General features: G+C 37.2%; 1 protein-coding gene across 1 annotated transcript; it reads left to right on the top strand.

Annotated features, from left to right (window-relative positions):
- Positions 1–211: 211 nt before the first annotated feature.
- On the top strand, positions 212–1,155 carry LOC125131705 (olfactory receptor 6C6-like). Its single transcript, XM_047788473.1, has one exon. The coding sequence runs from the start codon at positions 220–222 to the stop codon at positions 1,153–1,155; it is 936 nt and encodes a 311-aa protein (XP_047644429.1). The 5' UTR covers positions 212–219.
- The last annotated feature ends 18,085 nt before the right edge of the window (positions 1,156–19,240 follow it).

Consider the following 19,240-nt stretch of genomic DNA (forward strand, 5'->3'; position numbering starts at 1 on the left):
TTTAGTGTAGTTATAAAGGAGCAGCCAATTTGAGGATGTTTATGCTAACAAATGATGTAATTTTAGGTATCCTTTGTCTTGTGAAGTTGGATCAAACTTTTAAGCTTATTTACATTTCTGAGTATGTTTTTTTTCTATGTCTGTAGTTCTTACGAAGTCCCGTTACATCAGCTTTTTTAATTGTTTCTTTACGTCTATTTAATAGGACTCAAAACTGAAATGAAGAACCAGTCAAGAGAAATAGAGTTCATTCTCCTAGGACTGACTGATGACCCACAGTTACAAACTGTGATTTTTATATTTCTCTTTCTAAACTATATGTTGAGTGTGATGGGGAACTTATCCATCATCCTTCTTATCTTGCTGGATCCCCGCCTCAAGACTCCCATGTATTTTTTCCTCCAAAACTTCTCCTTCTTGGAAGTTTCATTAACCACAGTCTGCATTCCCAGATTCTTAATAAGCATCGTAACTAAAAACAAAATAATTTCCTACAATGGTTGTGCATCTCAGTTATTCTTTTTCCTCGTATTAGCTATTACAGAATTTTACCTGCTAGCTGCCATGTCTTTTGATCGTTATGTAGCAATCTGCAAACCCCTACATTACCCAATCATTATGAGCAAAAAAGTGTGCTACCAACTTGTGCTCAGTTCATGGGCAGCTGGCTTTCTGCTTACCTTTCCACCAGTGGTCTTGGGATTGAAACTGGAATTCTGTGCTTCCAAAGTAATTGATCACTTCATATGTGACACTTCCCCTGTGCTGCAGATTTCTTGCACAGACACTCACATCCTAGAATTGATTTCATTTTTCTCATCTGCTATAAATCTCATGGTCACGTTGCTGTCAGTGATTTTTTCCTACACATATATAATCAAAACCATTCTAAAAATCCCCTCTGCCCAGAAAAGGTCAAAGGCTTTCTCCACTTGCTCTTCTCACATGATTGTAGTCTCCCTTACTTATGGCAGCTGTATCTTTATTTACATGAAGCCATCAGCAAAGGAAAGGGTGACGTTATCCAAAGGAGTAGCGGTTATCTATACCTCAGTTGCCCCTTTATTAAACCCCTTCATTTACACTCTAAGGAACCAGCAAGTGAAACAGGCTTTCAAGGATACACTCCAAAAGGTTGTTTATTTCAATAAATGAGGGAAAAATTAAGTTTAAAATGTAAAGAAAAAAAACAAATAAAAATTGTTTAAAATTGTTACTCATTTTAAAATTTCCTTAAATGTGTCCTTCAATTATTTAGCCTTCTCAAAACATTTTAACCAAGCCTTTTAATACAATGACCTTTTTCTTCCTAATACAGTTTATTATTAGCATTCTTTTCCATATTACAATGAGTCCTATCTTCAAGTTATCTACATAGTTATTAAACTTTATCTGTAATGCATACTACTGACCTAAATAAAAAGTTAATAATTATATATTAATCGTAAGAACATTTTATAGACATATGTATAATAGCATATACTACCACTGGGATCTGAGAAATAATTTAAAATTAACTTCCTGGGATCACAAACCTGATAATTCAAAGTGTTATACTTTTGGCCAGTCATCCAAGATTGAAATTTAGATGTATATGTGAGCTTAATCAAGTCTCTCAAATTATAATTTTTTTTTTTTTTTTTTTGCCTTTTTAGGGCCGATCCTACAGCATATAGAAGTTCCCAGGCTAGGGGTCGAATTGGAGCTACAACTGCCAGCCTACACCACAGCCACAGCAATGCCAGATCCCAGCCTTTTCTGCGAGCTACACCACAGCTCATGGCAATGCCAGATCCCCAACCCACGAGGCCAGGGATTGAATCCGTAACATCATGGCTTCTAGTTGAATTTGTTTCCACTGTGCCACGATGGGAACTCCCAAGTCTCTCAAATTCTTTGTTGCTAAATTTGTCTAGTTGTGAAATACATGTAATAATGATAATTCTTATTTTATAAGGTTCATTGACAATGAAATGATACCTCTATATCAAGTAACTCAAGATCTGCTCCGGGTCTAGACTGTACCCTCAATAAGTGTTAGCTGCTCTTGGCTGAAGTTGTTGCTTCATTTGAGTTAATCAGCAAGACAAGAAAAAAAAAAAAAAAAGGCAACTTACAAATTGTAAGAGACTTGTATGTCCAAAACTTAACTAGATCCCTACTTGGTAAGTTTAAAGTCCTGAATATGTGGAATGAATACGAATCACCCACCAGCTTAGCGTATTTAAATGCAAAGTCCATATTCTCATCCCTAAAATATATTTTCAACTTACCTGGAATACAACATAGAAACACAGTCTGTAGGTGAGTCTGAGGCCGGTGGCTTACTTTTAAAATCTAAGAACCTCTGTAATCAGGAATTTCTTTTAGAAAGATTCCTCTGTTAACTGTATTAAGGATAGGTTTTTCAGATATTGGAGTCAGGAAGACAAGAGCTAATGTTTTAACTACATGAGTTATTTGTGAGTTAAAATGCAATAATGGCCCATGAATCCAAAGCTCACTGTGATATCTCTAGAGATATTTAGAGGAACAAGCTGAAGGAAGGTGTTAAACCTTTGGATCTCTGGAATAAATTAAGGGAAATTTAAAAAAAATGAGTTGAGTTTTCTTGGGGCATTCCCTCTGCTCACTCCTACACATACTCACTTATGTGTTTAATGCCTTTTAAGAAAGAAGTATTATTGATATACTGTCAGATAAAAAGAAGCCTACAAAAAAATCCCCCAAATATATAGATGTCCATCCTGCATTTAATATTCCATCAGGGAAAAATAAGTGAAAAAAATCACTAAGGTATTTATTTGATGGTACACCTATTATCCACGTGTTCCTGGTAGAAAAAATTTGAGAGTTGTGTTTTAGATCATTTTACTATTTTTAAGCCAGCATAGTTATCAATCTGGTTTTCTATGTCGAAAATAAGGGAGTGAGTCCATGTTACTGTATTCAGTCTTGAAAGCTCATCGACCTAGAGTTTACTTTCCAGTAAGTTTTTTTTTGTTTTTTTTTTTGTTTTTTTTTTTGCTATTTCTTTCGGCCACTTCTGCGACATATGGAGGTTCCCAGGCTAGGGGTCGAATCGGAGGTGTAGCCGCCGGCCTACGCCAGACCCACAGCAACGCGGGATCCAAGCCGCGTCTGGAACCTACACCACAGCTCACGGCAACGCCGGATCATTAACCCACTGAGCAAGGGCAGGGATCGAACCCACAACCTCATGGTTCCTAGTCGGATTCGTTAACCACTGCGCCATGACGGGAACTCCTCCAATAAGTTCTTAATAAAACACTAAACCCTTATTAGATACTTGATTTGTAAATATTTCTTGGCTTCTTCGGGTTGTATTTTCACTTTCTTCATTGTGTCCTTTGATCACTACAGCTTTAATTTTAAGTTAAATTTAGCTATTTTTTATTTTGTGGTTTGTGCTTTTGGCATCATATTTAAGAAAACATTGCCTAATCAAAGTTATAGAGAGTTATGACCTACAGTTTCCTATAAGAAATTTATCATTTTCATTCCTATATTTAGGTCTTTCTATTCTTTTGAGTTGATTTTTGATATGGTGTGAGACAGTGATAAATTTTTTTGTTTGCATGTAGGTACCCAGTTATATTCATGAATTGTTGAGAAGACAATTATTTCAGCATTGAATAACCTTGGTACCTTTGTTAAAAATCGGTTGATCAGGGAGTTCCCATCATGGTGCAGTGGTTAACGAATCTGACTAGGAACCATGAGGTTGCAGGTTCGATCCCTGGCCTTGCTCAGTGGGTTGAGGATCCGGCGTTGCCGTGAGCTGTGGTGTAGGTTGCAGACGTGGCTTGGATCCCGCGTTGCTGTGGCTGTGGCATGGGTGGCTACAGCTCTGATTCTACCCCTAGCCTGGGAACCTCCATATGCCACAAGAGCAGCCCAGGAAATGGCAAAAAGATAAAAAAAAAATCAGTTGATCATAAATGTTTGGTTCTACTATAGGACTCTTTGTTCTGTTCCCTTGATCTATATGTCAACTGTTATGTCAGTATCACACTCTCTTGATTACTGTAGCTGTATAGTAAGTTTTCAAATTGGAAGATATTACTCCTGCAACTTTGTTCCTCTTTTTCAGTATTTTGGCTATCCTGGGTCCTTTTCAATTCCCTTGCAATTCCATGTATATTTTAGGATAAGATTGCCATTTATGTGGAAAGAGTGGTTGAAATTTTCATTAGCCTTACACTGAAACTGTAAATCAGCTTAGGAAGTACTGCCATCTGAATTAACAATATTTTCTATAATCTATGAACTCAGAGTATTATTTTCTTCACACAATTTTTGCACTTACTTTGTTAAATATATATAAAATTACTCCTACCACTGAACAATAGAAAGACCAAAACTTCAACAAATATAAGCAAAAGACTTGACTAGACATTTTTCCAAAGACAAATGAGAAAAAGCAGATGAAAAAATGCTCAAGATCTGTACAGTTGTCAGTAGTCATTAGAGAAATACAAATCAAAACCACAGTGAAATACCACTCCACAGCCACGAGGATATATAGATACATAAATGTAATTAGTGTTATTTATGATGCTCAGAAATTGGAACCTGCATACATTGTTCCTACAAATGTAAAATGGTGCAGTTGATTGTAAAATACTTTGGCACTTTCATTTAAAGTTAAATGTCAAGTTGACATATGATTCAAAATTCTACTTTTAGGTGTTCCTGTTGTGCAGCATCAATGAATCCAACTAGTATCCATGAAGATGCAGGTTCCATCCCTGGCCTCACTCAGAGGGTTGGGGATCTGGCATTGCCATAAGATGTGGTGTAGTTCCAGATGACGCTTGGATCTGGCGTGGCTGTAGCTGTGGTGTAGGCCAGCACCTTCAGGGCTGTTTCGACCCCTACCCTGAAAACTTCCATATGTTGCAGATGCAGCCTTAAAATAAATAAATAAATAAAAGAATAGAAAACAAGATCTGATAGCTTAAATGAAATGAGACAGACAGTTCCTGAAAAATCCAAACCCCAAAACTCACAGAAGAAGGCATGAATATCCCTATTTCTATTTCAGAATGTGAATAAGAAAATTTAACTCTTTTTTTGTTTGTTTGTTTTAAGCATATGGAACTTCCCAGGCTAGGGGTTAAATCAGAGCTGCAGCTGCCAGCCTATGCCAAAAGCCACAGGAATGCAGGATCCCAGCCATGCCTGTGACCTATGCCACAGCTTAAGATAATGCCAGATCTTTAACCCACTAACGAAGGCCAGGGATAGAACCCATATTCACATGGATACTAGTCAGGTTCTTAACTGCCGAACCACAGTGGGAACTCCAGTAACTCTTTTAATATTACCCAAATTTGAAACCAGAAAAATTGAAATTACTACAGCTCAATCAATATCTCCCATGGACACTGATGCCAAAACTCTTAACATAATTTGATTAGTAATTCATATATATATGTATATCTGGACAGTACATCACAGCCATTTTTCTTTGTTTTTAGTTATTTCCCCAATACAATTTTTTTTCTACTGCACAAGGTGACCCAGTCACACATGCATGTATACATTCTATTTTCACACATTATCATGCTCCATCATAAGTGACTAGACAAAGTTCCCAGTGCTACACAGCAGGATCTCATTGCTAATCCATTCCAAAAGCAATAGTTTGTATCTATTAACCCCTAGCTCCCCATCCACCCCACTCCCTCCCCCTTAGCAACCACAAGTCTATTCTCCAAGTCCATAATTTTTTTTTCCTGTGGAAAGGTTCATTTGTGCCATATTTTAGATTCCAGATATAAGTGACATCATATGGTATTTGTCTTTCTCTTTCTGACTTACTTCACTCAGTATGCAAGTCTCTAGTTCCATCCATGTTGCTGCAAATGGCATTATTTTGTCCTTTTTATGGCTGAGAAGTATTCCATTGGGTATATATACCACGTCTTCCTAATCCAATCATCTGTTGATGGACATTTGGGTTGTTTCCATGTCTTGGCTATTGCGAATAGTGCTGCAATGTATATGCGGGTGCATGTGTGTCTTTTAAGTAGAGTTTGGTTCAGATATATGCCCAAGAGTAGGGTTGCTGGGTCATATAGTAGTTCTATGTATAGTATTCTAAGGTACCTCCACACTGTTCTCCTTAGTGGTTGGACAAGTTTACATTCCCACCAACAGTGCAGGAGGGTTCCCTTTTCTCCACAGCCCCTCCAGCACTTGTTATTTGTGGACTTATTAGTGATGGCCATTCTGACTGGTGTGAGGTGGTATCTCATGGTAGTTTTGACTTGCATTTCTCTAGTAATCAGGGTTATTGAGCATTTTTTATTTGCTTGTTGGCCATCTGTACATCTTCCTTGGAGAAATGTCTATTCAGGTCTTTTGCCCATTTTTCCATTGGGTTGTTGGCTTTTTTGTTGTATAAGTTGCTTGTATATTCTAGAGATTAAGCCCTTGTCAGTTGCATCATTTGAAACTATTTTCTCCCATTCTATAAGTTGTCTCTTTGTTTTCTTTTGGGTTTCCTTTGCTGTGCCACAGCCTGTGAGTTTGATTAAGTCCCATTGGTCGATTTTTGCTTTTATTTCTATTGCTTTGGGAAATTGACCTGAGAAGACATTCATAAGGTTGATGTCAGGGAATGTTTTGCCTATATTATCTTCCAGAAGTTTGATGGTGTCTTGCCTTATATTTAAGTCTTTCAGCCATTTTGAGTTTATTTTTGTGCACAGTGTGAGGGTGTGTTCTAGTTTCATTGCTTTGCATGCAGCTGTCCAGGTTTCCCAGCAATACTTGCTGAAAAGACTGTCTTTTCCCATTTTATATTCTTGCCTCCTGTGTCAAAGATTAAATGTCCATATGTGTCTGGGTTCATTTCTGGCTTCTCTTTTCTGTTCCATTGGTCTGTCTATCTGTTTTAATACCAGTACCACACTGTCTTGATGACTGTGGCTTTGTAATATTGCTTGAAGTCTGGGAGAGTTCTGCCTGCTGCTTGGTTTTTGTTCCTCAGGATTGCTTTGGCAATTCTGGGTCTTTTGTGGTTCCATATAAATTTTTGGATGGTTTTTCCTAGTTCTGTGAAAAATATCATGGGTAATTTGATAGGGATTGCATTGAATCTGTAGATCGCTTTGGGTAGTATGGCCATTTATACAATATTAATTTTTCCAACCCAGGTGCATGGAATATCTTTCCATTTCTTCCCACCTTCTTTTATTTCCCTTGATTAATGTTTTATACTTCTTGGCATATAAGTCCTTTACCTCCTTGGTCAGGTGTATTCCTAGATGCTTGGTTTTTTGGGGTGTGATTTTATATGGTTTTGTATTTTTGTATTCCTTTTCTAATATTTCATTTTTAGTATACAGAAACACAACTGATTTCTGAATGTTAATCTTATATCCTGCTACTTTGCTGAATTTGTTGATCAGTTCAAGTAGTTTTTGGGTAAAGTCCTTAGGGTTTTATACATATAGTATCATGTCATCTGCATAAAGTGACACTTTTACCTCTTATCTTCCTATTTGGACGCCTTTTATTTCTTTTGTTTGTCTGACTGCTGTGGCTAGGACTTCCAGTACTATGTTGAATAGCAGTGGTGAGAGTGGGCATCCTTGTCTTGTTCCAGATTTTTGTGGGAAGACTTTCAGCTTTTCTCCATTGAGTATTATACTGGCTGTGGGTTTGTCATAAGTGGCTTTTATTATGTTAATGTTATGGTTTGATAATATTCCCTTTATACCCACTTTGATAGGAGTTTTTATCATGAATGGATGTTGGACTTTGTCAAATGCTCTATCTGCATCTATTGAGATGATCATGTGGTTTTTGACTTTTCTTTTGTTAATGTGGTGTATGATGTTGATTGATTTGCACATGTTGAACCATCCTTGTGAACCTGGGATGAACCCTACCTGGTCATGGTGTATAATTTCTTTGATATGTTGTTGGATTTGGTTGGCTAAGACTTTGTTGAGAATTTTTGTGTCTATATTCATCAAGGATGTTGGCCGATAGTTTTCTTTTTTGGTGGTATCTTTGTCTGGTTTTGGAATGAGGGTGATAGCGGCATCATAGAATGTCTTTGGGAGTGTTCTTCTTCAACTTTTTGAAAAAGTTTAAGGAGGATGGGTATCCTCCCGTTAGATTTCTGTGCTTCTAGTGTAACTGATCACTTCTCTTGTGACTCCTCATTTTACAACTCTCATGCCCAGATCCATGGCTTTTAGAGATGATTGGCATTTACTGTGCTTTTGTTACTTTGCTCTTCACATTGGCTTTAGTGATTCTGTCCTATATGTGCCTTATTAGCACCATTCTGAGAATCCCATCCACTAGTCAGAGGAAAAAGGCTTTCTCCCCATGTTCCTCTCACATGATGGGCATTTCCATCTCTTATGGAAGCTGTACATTCATGTATGTTAAGCCGTCAGCAAAAGAAAGAGCTTCATTGCCCCAAGGTGTAGCTATTCTCAACATTTCAGTTGCCGCCATGTTAAACCCTTTTATTTATACCCTGAGGAACCAGCAAGTAAAACAAGCCTTCAAAAACTTGGTGCATGCCAGCCCCCTGCAAGAGCCCCCACTGCCCAAAAAAGCTAGAACAAGCTCAGCCAGGCCATGAAAAGTCTGCCTACATTCTCAGGCGGTCTGTCCTAGTCGGGCTGCCCGGGGGAAGAGCCTCTTGGGTTCTCAGTGGCCCAGCTATCTGTTCCATCCCTCAGGGGGTGCTATACCCCTGCAGAACAGCTGCCCAGCACCACCAGCCCCCTGCAAGAGCCCCACAACCCAAAAACATCAGAGCAAGCTCTGCCCAGCCAAGTGATCTGCTTCCATCGCGGTGCGGACCTCCCAGTACTGTCTGCCCTCAGAAAGTCCTCCTTTGCTTCAGAGAGACCCTGTCAGCCCTGCCTACCCTCCAGAAAAGCCACACTGCCTCAAAGAAGACTGGCAAACAACACCAGCCCTCAGGAAACATTCCACAGCAGTGACAAGGTAAACACTGCCCAGCCACTTTTAGTGAGTACAACGCCACCAGGAAAAAGAAAACAACAAGCAAGATGAAGAAGCTGAGAAACCACCCCCAGTTAAACCAACAAGAGATCTCACCTAAAGCAGTGAACAATGAAACATATCTCTGCAGTCTGACAGACCTGGAGTTCAAAAGGGAGACAGTTAAAATACTGAAGGAATTAAGAGAAGATATGAATAGTAATGCAGATGCCCTCAGAAAGGAACTAGAAAATATAAGGAGGAGCCAAGAAAAACTAGAACATTCATTTGCAGAGATACAAACTGAACTAAGGGCAGTAAAAACCAGAATGAATAATGAAGAAGAATGAAATAGTGATGTGGAAGATAGAATAATGTAAATCACCCAAACAGGACAGCACACAGAAAACCAAATGAAAAAACATGAAAGCAGTATAAGAGACCTATGGGATAATATAAAGCAGGCCAATCTACACATAATAGGAATTCCAGAAGGAGCAGAAAAAGATAAGGGGATGGAACATATATTTGAAGGAATTATCACTGGAAACTTCCCAAATCTAAAGGATACTGAGTTCAAGATACAGGAAGCACAGAGGGCCCCAAACAAGGTGAACCCAAATAGACCCTCACCAAGACACATTATACTAAAAATGGCAAAAGTTAGTGATAGAGGATCCTAAAGGCAGCAAGAGAAAAGCAGAATGTTACCTACAAGGGAACCCCCATAAGGTAATCAGCTGATTTCTCTACAGAAAATCTACATGCCAGGAGGGAATGGAAAGAGATACATAAAGTGCTAAAAGGAAAAAATATGCAACCTAGAATAATCTATCCAGCAAGAATATCATTTAAAATAGAAGGGGAAATAAAAATTTTTTCCAACAAACAAAAGCTAAAAGAATATAGCAATACAAAACCCAGGCTAAAAGAAATACTGAAAGGGCTTCTCTAAACCAAAAATAAAGGAAGGAAAGAAAGGGAGGAAAAAAAAGGGGGGGGGACTAGGACTGAGGAAACCACAATCAGAGAGCAGTTACTCAAATAAGCCAGCATACAGATTTAATCATGAACATGTTTCAAACAAAATAAAATTAAAAAGAAAAAAAAGAGTCATCAAAATCATAAAATGTGGGCAAGGGAATGTTAGGAAATAAATAGACCCCTTTTTTTCGTTTGTTTGTTTGTTTCTCTTCTTAATTTTAGTATAGTAATGAAGTGTTTGAACCCTCAGGACCATCAGGCTAAAACACACAATTATAGGAAGGGGTTAGCATACTTAAAAAACAGGGCAACCACAAGCCAAACCCAAACACTGCTTTAGCAAAAAATGAAAAAAACAAAACAACAACAACAAAAAAAAAACACTCAAGCAGATAATAAACGGAGACCAACCAACAAAAAAAGAAAGAATGGAGAACCATAGAATCAACTGGAACACGAGGTTCAAAATGGCAATAAATGATCATCTATCAATTATCACCTTAAATGTCAATGGACTGAATACTCCAATCAAAAGACACAGATTGGTTGAGTGGATAAAAAGGCAAAAACCTTCAAAATGCTGCCTACAAGAAACTCACCTTAGGACAAAAGATACATATAGCTTGAAAGTGAAGGGGTGGGAAAAAATATTTCATGCCAATAGACATGACAGGAAAGCAGGAGTTGCAATACTCATATCAGACAAAATAGACTTTAAAACAAAAGACATAAAGAAAGACAAAGAAGGACACTACTTAATGATTAAGGGATCCATTCTAGGAGAGGATGTTACTATCATCAACATATATGCCCCAAATACAGGAGCACCCAGATACATACAACAAATATTAACAGACATAAAGGGAGAAATTGATGGGAATACAATCATAGTAGGAGACTTTAATACTCCACTCACACCAATGGACAGATCCTCTAGACAGAAAACCAATAAAGCAACAGAGATCCTAAAGGAAACAATAGAAAAGTTAGACTTCATTGATATCTTCAGGACACTACGTCCAAAAAAAGCAGAATACACATTCTTCTCAAATGCTCATGGAACATTCTCAAGAATCGACCACATCTTGGGACACAAAGCTAACCTCAACAGATTTAGGAGCATAGAAATTATTTCAAGTATCTTCTCTGACCACAATGGCGTGAAACTAGAAATCAACCATGGGAAAAGAAATGAGAAAAAACCTACTGCATGGAGACTAAACAACATGCTACTAAAAACCAATGGGTCAATGAGGAAATCAAGAAGGAAATTAAAAAATACCTGGAGACAAATGATAATGAAGACACAACCGCTCAAAATCTATGGAACACTGCAAAAGCAGTGCTCAGAGGGAAATTCATACTAATGCAGGCCTTTCTCAAAAAAGAAGAAAGATCTCAAATTGACAACTTAACCCTCCACTTAAATGAATTCGAAAAAGAAGAACAGAAAAGACCTAAAGTCAGCAGAAGGAAGGAAATTATAAAGATCAAAGAGGAAATCAATAAAATAGATACTCAAAAAACAATAGAGAAAATTAATAAAACCAAGAGCTGGTTCTTTGAAAAGGTAAACAAAATTGACAAACCCCTGGCCAGACTCACTAAAAAGAGGAGAGAAACAACCCAAGTAACCAAAATTAGAAATGAAAAAGGAGAAATCACAACAGATACAGCAGAAATACAAAAAAACCATAAGAGAATACTATGAACAACTATATGCCAACAAACTTGACAATCTGGAAGAAATGGACAGTTTTCTAGAATCTTACAGCCTGCCAAAACTGAATCAAGAAGAAACAGACCAACTGAACAGACCGATCACTAGAAATGAAATTGAAGAGGTCATAAAATCACTCCCTACAAATACAAGTCCAGGACCAGATGGCTTCACAGGCGAATTCTACCAAACATATAAAGAGGAATTGGTGCCCATTCTCCTTAAACTCTTTCAAAAGGTTGAAGAAGAAGGAACACTCCCAAAGACATTCTATGATGCCACCATCACCCTCATTCCAAAACCACACAGAGATACCACCAAAAAAGAAAACTATCGGCCAACATCCTTGATGAATATAGATATAAAAATTTTCAACAAACTCTTAGCCAACCGATTACTATATCGAATCCAACAACATATCAAAAAGATCATACATGATGACCAGGTAGGGTTCATCCCAGGTTCACAAGGATGGTTCAACATGTGCAATTCAATCAACATCATACACCACATTAACAAAAGAAAAGTCAAAAATCATATGATCATCTCAATAGATGCAGAAGAAGCATTTGACAAAGTCCAACATCCATTCATGATCAAGACTCGCCAAAGTGTTGTATAGAGGGAACATTCCTGAACATAATCAAAGCCATTTATGACAAACCCACAGCAAATATAATACTCAATGGGGAAAAACTGAAAGCCTTCTCACTCAAATCTGGAACAAGACAGGGATGACCACTCTCACCACTGCTATTCAACAGAGTTTTGGAAGTCCTAGCCATAGCAATTACACAAACAAAAGAAATAAAAGGCATCCAAATAGAAAAAGAGATAAAACTGTCACTGTATGCAGACGACATGATACTATACATAGAAAACCCTAAGGACTCAACCCAAAAACTACTTGAACTGATTAATAAATGCAGCAAAGTAGCACGATTATAAGATTAACATTCAGAAATCAGTCACATTTCTGTATACCAACAATGAAATATTAGAAAAGGAACACAAAAATACAATACCTTTTAAAATTGCACCTCACAAAATCAAATACCTCGGAATACACCTGACCAAGGAGGGAAAGGACCTATATGCCAAGAACTGTAAAACTTTAATCAAAGAAATCAAAGAAGACATGAAGAAAGGGAAGGATGCTGCATGTTCATGGACTGGAAAAATCAATATTGTAAAAATGGCCATACTACCCAAAGCAATCTACAGACTCAATGCAATCCCTATCAAAGTACCCATGACATTTTTCACAGAACTAGGAAAAACCATCCAAAAATTTATATGGAACCACAAAAGACCCAGAATTGCCAAAGCAATCCTGAGAAACAAAAACCCAGCAGCAGGCATAACTCTCCCAGACTTCAGGCATATTACAAAGCCAGTCATCAAGACAGTGTGGTACTGGTATCAAAACAGACAGACAGAGAAATAAAACAGAACAGAGAACCCAGAAATAAACCCTGACACCTATGGTCAATTAATCTTTGACAAGGGAGGCAAGAACAGAAAATGGGAAAAAGAAAGTCTATTGAGCAAGCATTGCTGGGAAACCTGGACAGCTGCATGCAAAGCAATGAAACTAGAACACACCCTCACACCATGCACCAAAATAAACTCAAAATGGCTGAAAGACTTAAATGTAAGACAGGACACCATCAAACTCCTAGAAGAAAACATAGGCAAAACACTCTCTGACATCAACATCATGAATATTTTCTCAGGTCAGTCCCTCAAAGCAATCGAAATTAGAGTAAACCCATGGGACCTAATCAAACTGACAAGCTTTTACACAGCAAAGGAAACCCAAAAGAAAACAAAGAGACAACTTTCAGAATGGGAGAAAATAGTTTCAAATGATGCAACCGACAAGGGCTTAATCTCTAGAAGATATAAACAACTTATACAACCAAACAGCAAAAAAGCCAATCAATCAATGGAAAAATGGGCAAAAGACCTGAATAGACATTTCTCCAAAGAAGATATACAGATGGCCAGCAAACACATGAAAAAATGCTCAACATCGTTGATTATAAGAGAAATGCAAATCAAAACTACCATGAGATACCACCTCACACCAGTCAGAATGGCCATCACTAATAAGTCCACAAATAACAAGTGCTGGAGGGGTTGTGGAGAAAAGGGAACCCTCCTGCACTGCTGGTGGGAATGTCAAATGGTACAGCCACTACGGAGAACAGTTTGGAGATACCTTAGAAATCTATACACAGAACTTCCATATGACCCCGCAATCCCACTCTTGGGCATCTATCCGCACAAAACTCTACTTAAAAGAGACACGTGCACCCGCATGTTCATTGCAGCACTATTCACAATAGCCAAGACATGGAAACAACCCAAATGTCCATCGACAGAGGATTGGATTAGGAAGACATGGTATATATACACAATGGAATACTACTCAGCCATAAAAATGAACGACATAATGCCATTTGCAGCAACATGGATGGAACTAGAGATCTCATACTGAGTGAAATGAGTCAAAAAGACAAAGGCAAATACCATATGATATCATTTATAACTGGAATCTAATATCCATCACAAATGAACATCTCCACAGAAAAGAAAATCATGGACTTGGAGAATAGACTTGTGGCTGCCTGGGGGGAGAGGGAGGGAGTGGGAGGGATCGGGAGCTTGGGGTTATCAGATACAACTTAGAATAGATTTACAAGGAGATCCTGCTGAGTAGCATTGAGAACTATGTCTAGATACTCATATTGCAATAGAACAAAGGGTGGGGGAAAAATGTATACATGTAAGAGTAACCTGATCCCCATGCTGTACAGCGGGAAAAAAATAATAATAAATAAATAAATAAAATTTTTAAAAAAACTTGGTGCATAAAGTCATGTTATCTAGAAACCAGTGAAAGAATGTATTAAGATGATTGAATGTCATTATGAAGATCCTATTTGATGAAGGATGAAATTTTAACTTCCACAAAATCCTCCAATATGCATCTCAGATCCATGCAATGCTGAGTTTATTTGCTTACGCTTCCTTTTTAACCTGCAAGCGACTATGTTGTGTCTTCCTTTGAAACTATCTGTAGCTTCCATGTAATCATTGATTTGCAATTTAGAATTAAAAAAAAAAAAACCAGTGGCTGTAGCACATAAATTATTTCACTGTTTATTCTGAATGATAAAAATATTTTATACCGCAGTCTAAAAGGAATAAACATTGTTTTACAGCTTACTCTTAAATTTTGTTTCCAATGTTTCTTTCTTAAAATTTATGAAATATGAAACAAATTAAATATCTGCAACAACTATATTTTTTGCACACTATCTGCAGTGTCTGTCTAATTCGTCCCACTCCTCTGATACAGCTGAATATTTATTTTCCTACTTACAAATAATTTGAAGTTTATAATATCTCATAATTCTTAGTTATGCTGAAGGCAAGTATTATGTCCTATTTTATATACTCTCCTTGTTTATCCGTATTTTTTTTTTTTAAGGGACATTCCTGCAACATAGGGAGGTTCCCAGGCTAGGGGTCTAATCGGAGCTGTAGGCGCTGGCCTAGACCACAGCCACAGCAACGTGGAAACTGAGCCGCATCTGGGACCTACACCACAGCTCAGGGCAATGCCGGATTCTTAACCCACTGAGTAAGGCCAGGAATTGAACCTGCAACCTCATGGTTCCCATCGTGGTGCAGCGGATTCGTTTCCGCTTTACCACGATGGGAACTCCTATCTGTATTTTTTAAAAAATATATAAAAGAGGAATATTTAAGCAGCCACCAGTACTCCCATGTGACCTGAATGTATGATAAGAATTTCATAAATAATCTCTTTTCTATTGGGAACCTTTATTCTGTACAATATCCTGAACCAGGTATATCTATACCATATCTTTAATCTTCATGGCTGCATGGAAAACGAGACATGATTATCTCCCTTATTAAAATGTGTAAATTTGTGCTCAGAAAAGTTGAATCTAAACTCTTGAGCTATAGAGGGAATATGATAGCTGGATTTAAAAAAAAAAAAAGTGAACAAAAAACTTGCCTATGCTTGATTTTATACTTATTTAAACTCTGTAAGGACTTTCAAAGTTTACGTAGATTTACTAAGGACCTGCACAATTCTACTGATATTTTCTCAGGCACGTCATTTCATTTGGGCATGACTGTTAGACTAGATTAGCTATGGTCTAGTCATAGAAGGTACTAACTCAATATTTATTATACTTGGCATATACATTACAACATTAAGTAATCAAAACAAGATATACTACAGCTTCCTTTGGTGGTGAGCAAGAGAAGGAGAAGGAAAAATGTATGAAGTATTATCAGTATTATGGTACCAAAAATTCTGATTAGAAGGCAGATTAAAAATAATGGAAAATATACATATTAAAATTTATGAATGTACTTCGTACAATGTGGTAGATTACCAGTTTAAAAGAAATTGCATGGAGCATTGGGTAGAGATCTGCATTATGAATTAAGATAATTGGTTGCTAATCTCTGAAAAACAATGTCAAGGGAAACAGACCTCACACAATGTCATTGTTTGCTTGTTATCATTTTTTTCTGTCTCCTTGGACACTATCTCCCAAACTTCCTTTTCTAATTTCAATAGTAATGTGTAGTATGGATTCTATTCCTTAGTGTTTTGTGAACATTCTTGTTCTGGCAATTCTGATTCACTGAATTAGTCCCCTTTGAGCCCAGCGGGAGAGAGAATAGATACAACATTAAATAGCTTGTGCTACTTAAAATCTATGTAGAGCCCATACCATAGAGTTGTAAAACATGTTCTATTATTCTCTTTTATGTATATTCTCCTTTCTTTCTCTATAGTCAAAGAAACATATGCCTGGCTGGATAAAATGAGTAATTTAGGATAAGAGCATTGACAGTGGAAAGCAAATTTGTCTAAAGAGAGGAAATGTTTTTGGAAATGCTGTTTTCCCTGGATTGCAACAATGGCAATCGCTAATATTCTTTTCATTCCTGCCATTCTGAGTGTTAGTGAGCCTACATGAGAATCAGAGGTAAGTTGAACATATAGATGACAGTTTCACAAACTTTGTCAATGAATCCTTACCTATCAGTTCAACTTTTAATCAAATTAAAAGCAAGAGATTCGAGTTATATTTTGCACTTGGATATGCTAAACAATGTAAAAAGAGCTTCATTTATTTTATTTTATTTTATCATATCAATTTATTAATCCTCTATTAAATAAGGGGCAGGTAATTACTACCTCTGTGTGTTTCTAATTGAGTACAGGCTTTGTAGTAATTTGTTTAAAAGAAGAGACTTTAATTTCAGGTAGACTGTTGGTTAACTATTTTAATATATCTAAGGTACATAACCTCACTGAGCCTAGTTCTTCATTTGGGAACAAAGATAAAAGTTTTGTAGGTGTGTTATAATGGCTAAATAAGGTGAAATACAGAAGTTCTTAGTTTTCCATTATAACAAACAATGCCTTTGCTAAGTCACAATTATTATGAATATCCTTCCCAGAGTCGGGAATCAATTACAACTAGAAAAAAAGAAAGTAAACAAAATAGGTCTTCTTAAAGCATATTAAGTGCCACATGATTTTTGAGAGGATTTTCACTTATATTATTGCAATTAGTTCTAAAAGACACCCTTGAAATTTCAACTCCACTTAAACAGAGAATATTGAAGCTAAAGATATTAAATAACTCATCTAAAGTCATAAATCCATTAAGTGGCCCACTTGTATTTTTAATCCAGGTTTCTCTAACTGTAAACAAAGTATATACTTCCTGTGATAATAATTTATCCTAGCATGTAATAAATTAAGATATTAGTAGCATTTTGATACCATATTTTTATTAGTTTATTCACTTTTCCTTCTTTTTTTTTAATTATAGATGGCTAGCTAATGAACTGAAAGTGAGTGGTTATGAGTTGATGTTCACCAAAAATCCCAACAGACAGGAATGTTACTATTTCTGAAATTATTATTAAATGTGATTTGATAATCTCTCTTATCTCTTGTTTTGTCTCTGTTGACACTAGTATGTGTGCTGAGAATTGAATCTGCCCATCACTATTGAAATAAAGAAATATAACTTATTCATATTTTTCCAGGGAAGTAGTCATCTAAAATAATTATGAAAAAATAAAAAATATCTAATAAAACAATCCCTCCAACAACTTGAAGGGTTCTCCTGAGGAGTCCTGACTTCATTCAAGACAAGAGAAATTCTCTTTTTTTTTTTGTCTTTTTGCCTTTTCTAGGGCCGCTCCTGCGGCATATAGAGGTTCCCAGGCTAGGGGTCCAATCGGATCTGTAGCCACCGGCCTACACCAGAGCACAGCAACGGGGGATCCAAGCCGCGTCTGCAACCTACACCACAGCTCACGATAAGGCAGGATCCTTAACCCACTGAGCAAGGCCAGGGATTGAGCCTGCAACCTCATGGTTCCTAGTTGGATTCGTTAACCACTGAGCCACGACAGGAACTCCCAAGACAAGAGAAATTCTTAAATGAACCTAGTGTCATGTCCCAAAGCCCAGTATGATTAAGCAGTGCCCAAGGTAAATTTAGGGTAATTATGAAGCCAAACTACATGTTATTCTCAACACAGAATTAAACAATTTCCCATTTCTTATTATATTAACCTAAACCTGAAAAAAAAAAAAAAAACCTCTTTAGGGAGTTCCCATTGTGGCTCAACAGGTTAAGAACCCAACGTAGTATCCATAAAGATGTGGATTCCATCTCTGGTCTCACTCAGTGGGTTAAGGATCTGGCTTTGCTACACTTTGCAGTGTAGATCACAGATGTGGCTTGAATTCAGTGTTGCCATGGCCATGGCATAGGCCTGCAGTTGCAGCTCCAGTTCAACCCCTAGCCAGGAACTTCCATATGCCACAGATATGCAGCCATGAAAAGAAAAAACAAACAGAAAAACAAAAATTCTTTAAATTAACAAAGTAGATAGAAAAAATGATATGATGAATAAAGCATACTGCTAAAAATTTCACAAATCATACCAGCAAAGCAGTATTTGTGAAGTTTTCAATGACCTGTAATGAGGTTTAACTGAGGAAGAGAACTAGTAGACAGAGAAAAGTTTATGAAACAATTAGACTTTCAAAATCATTGCATTACTAAGATATTTTTCGTCCCAGTGTAGCAGAAAACAAAACAAGATTATTTATTTTGTTATTAAAAACAAAAACAATAAAACATACCAGAAATAACATGGAACCAATCTAAGTCTCTTAGCTCATATCTTCTGGACCTTTGAACACAATCTATCTTTTGTTTATTTATTTATTTTTATCTTTTTGTATTTTAGAGTCGCACCCACGGCATATGGAGGTTCCCAGACTAGGGGTCTAATCAGAGCTGTTGCCGCCAGCCAATGCCACAGCCACAGCAAAGCCAGATCTGAGCCGCATCTGAACCTATATGGCAGCTCACGGCAATGCTGGATCCTTAACCCACTAAACGAAGCCAGGGATCAAACCTGCAACCTCATGGTTTCTAGTCA

The sequence above is a fragment of the Phacochoerus africanus genome, chromosome 7 (genome assembly GCF_016906955.1).
Source record: "Phacochoerus africanus isolate WHEZ1 chromosome 7, ROS_Pafr_v1, whole genome shotgun sequence".
In the NCBI taxonomy this organism is placed as follows: domain Eukaryota; kingdom Metazoa; phylum Chordata; class Mammalia; order Artiodactyla; family Suidae; genus Phacochoerus; species Phacochoerus africanus.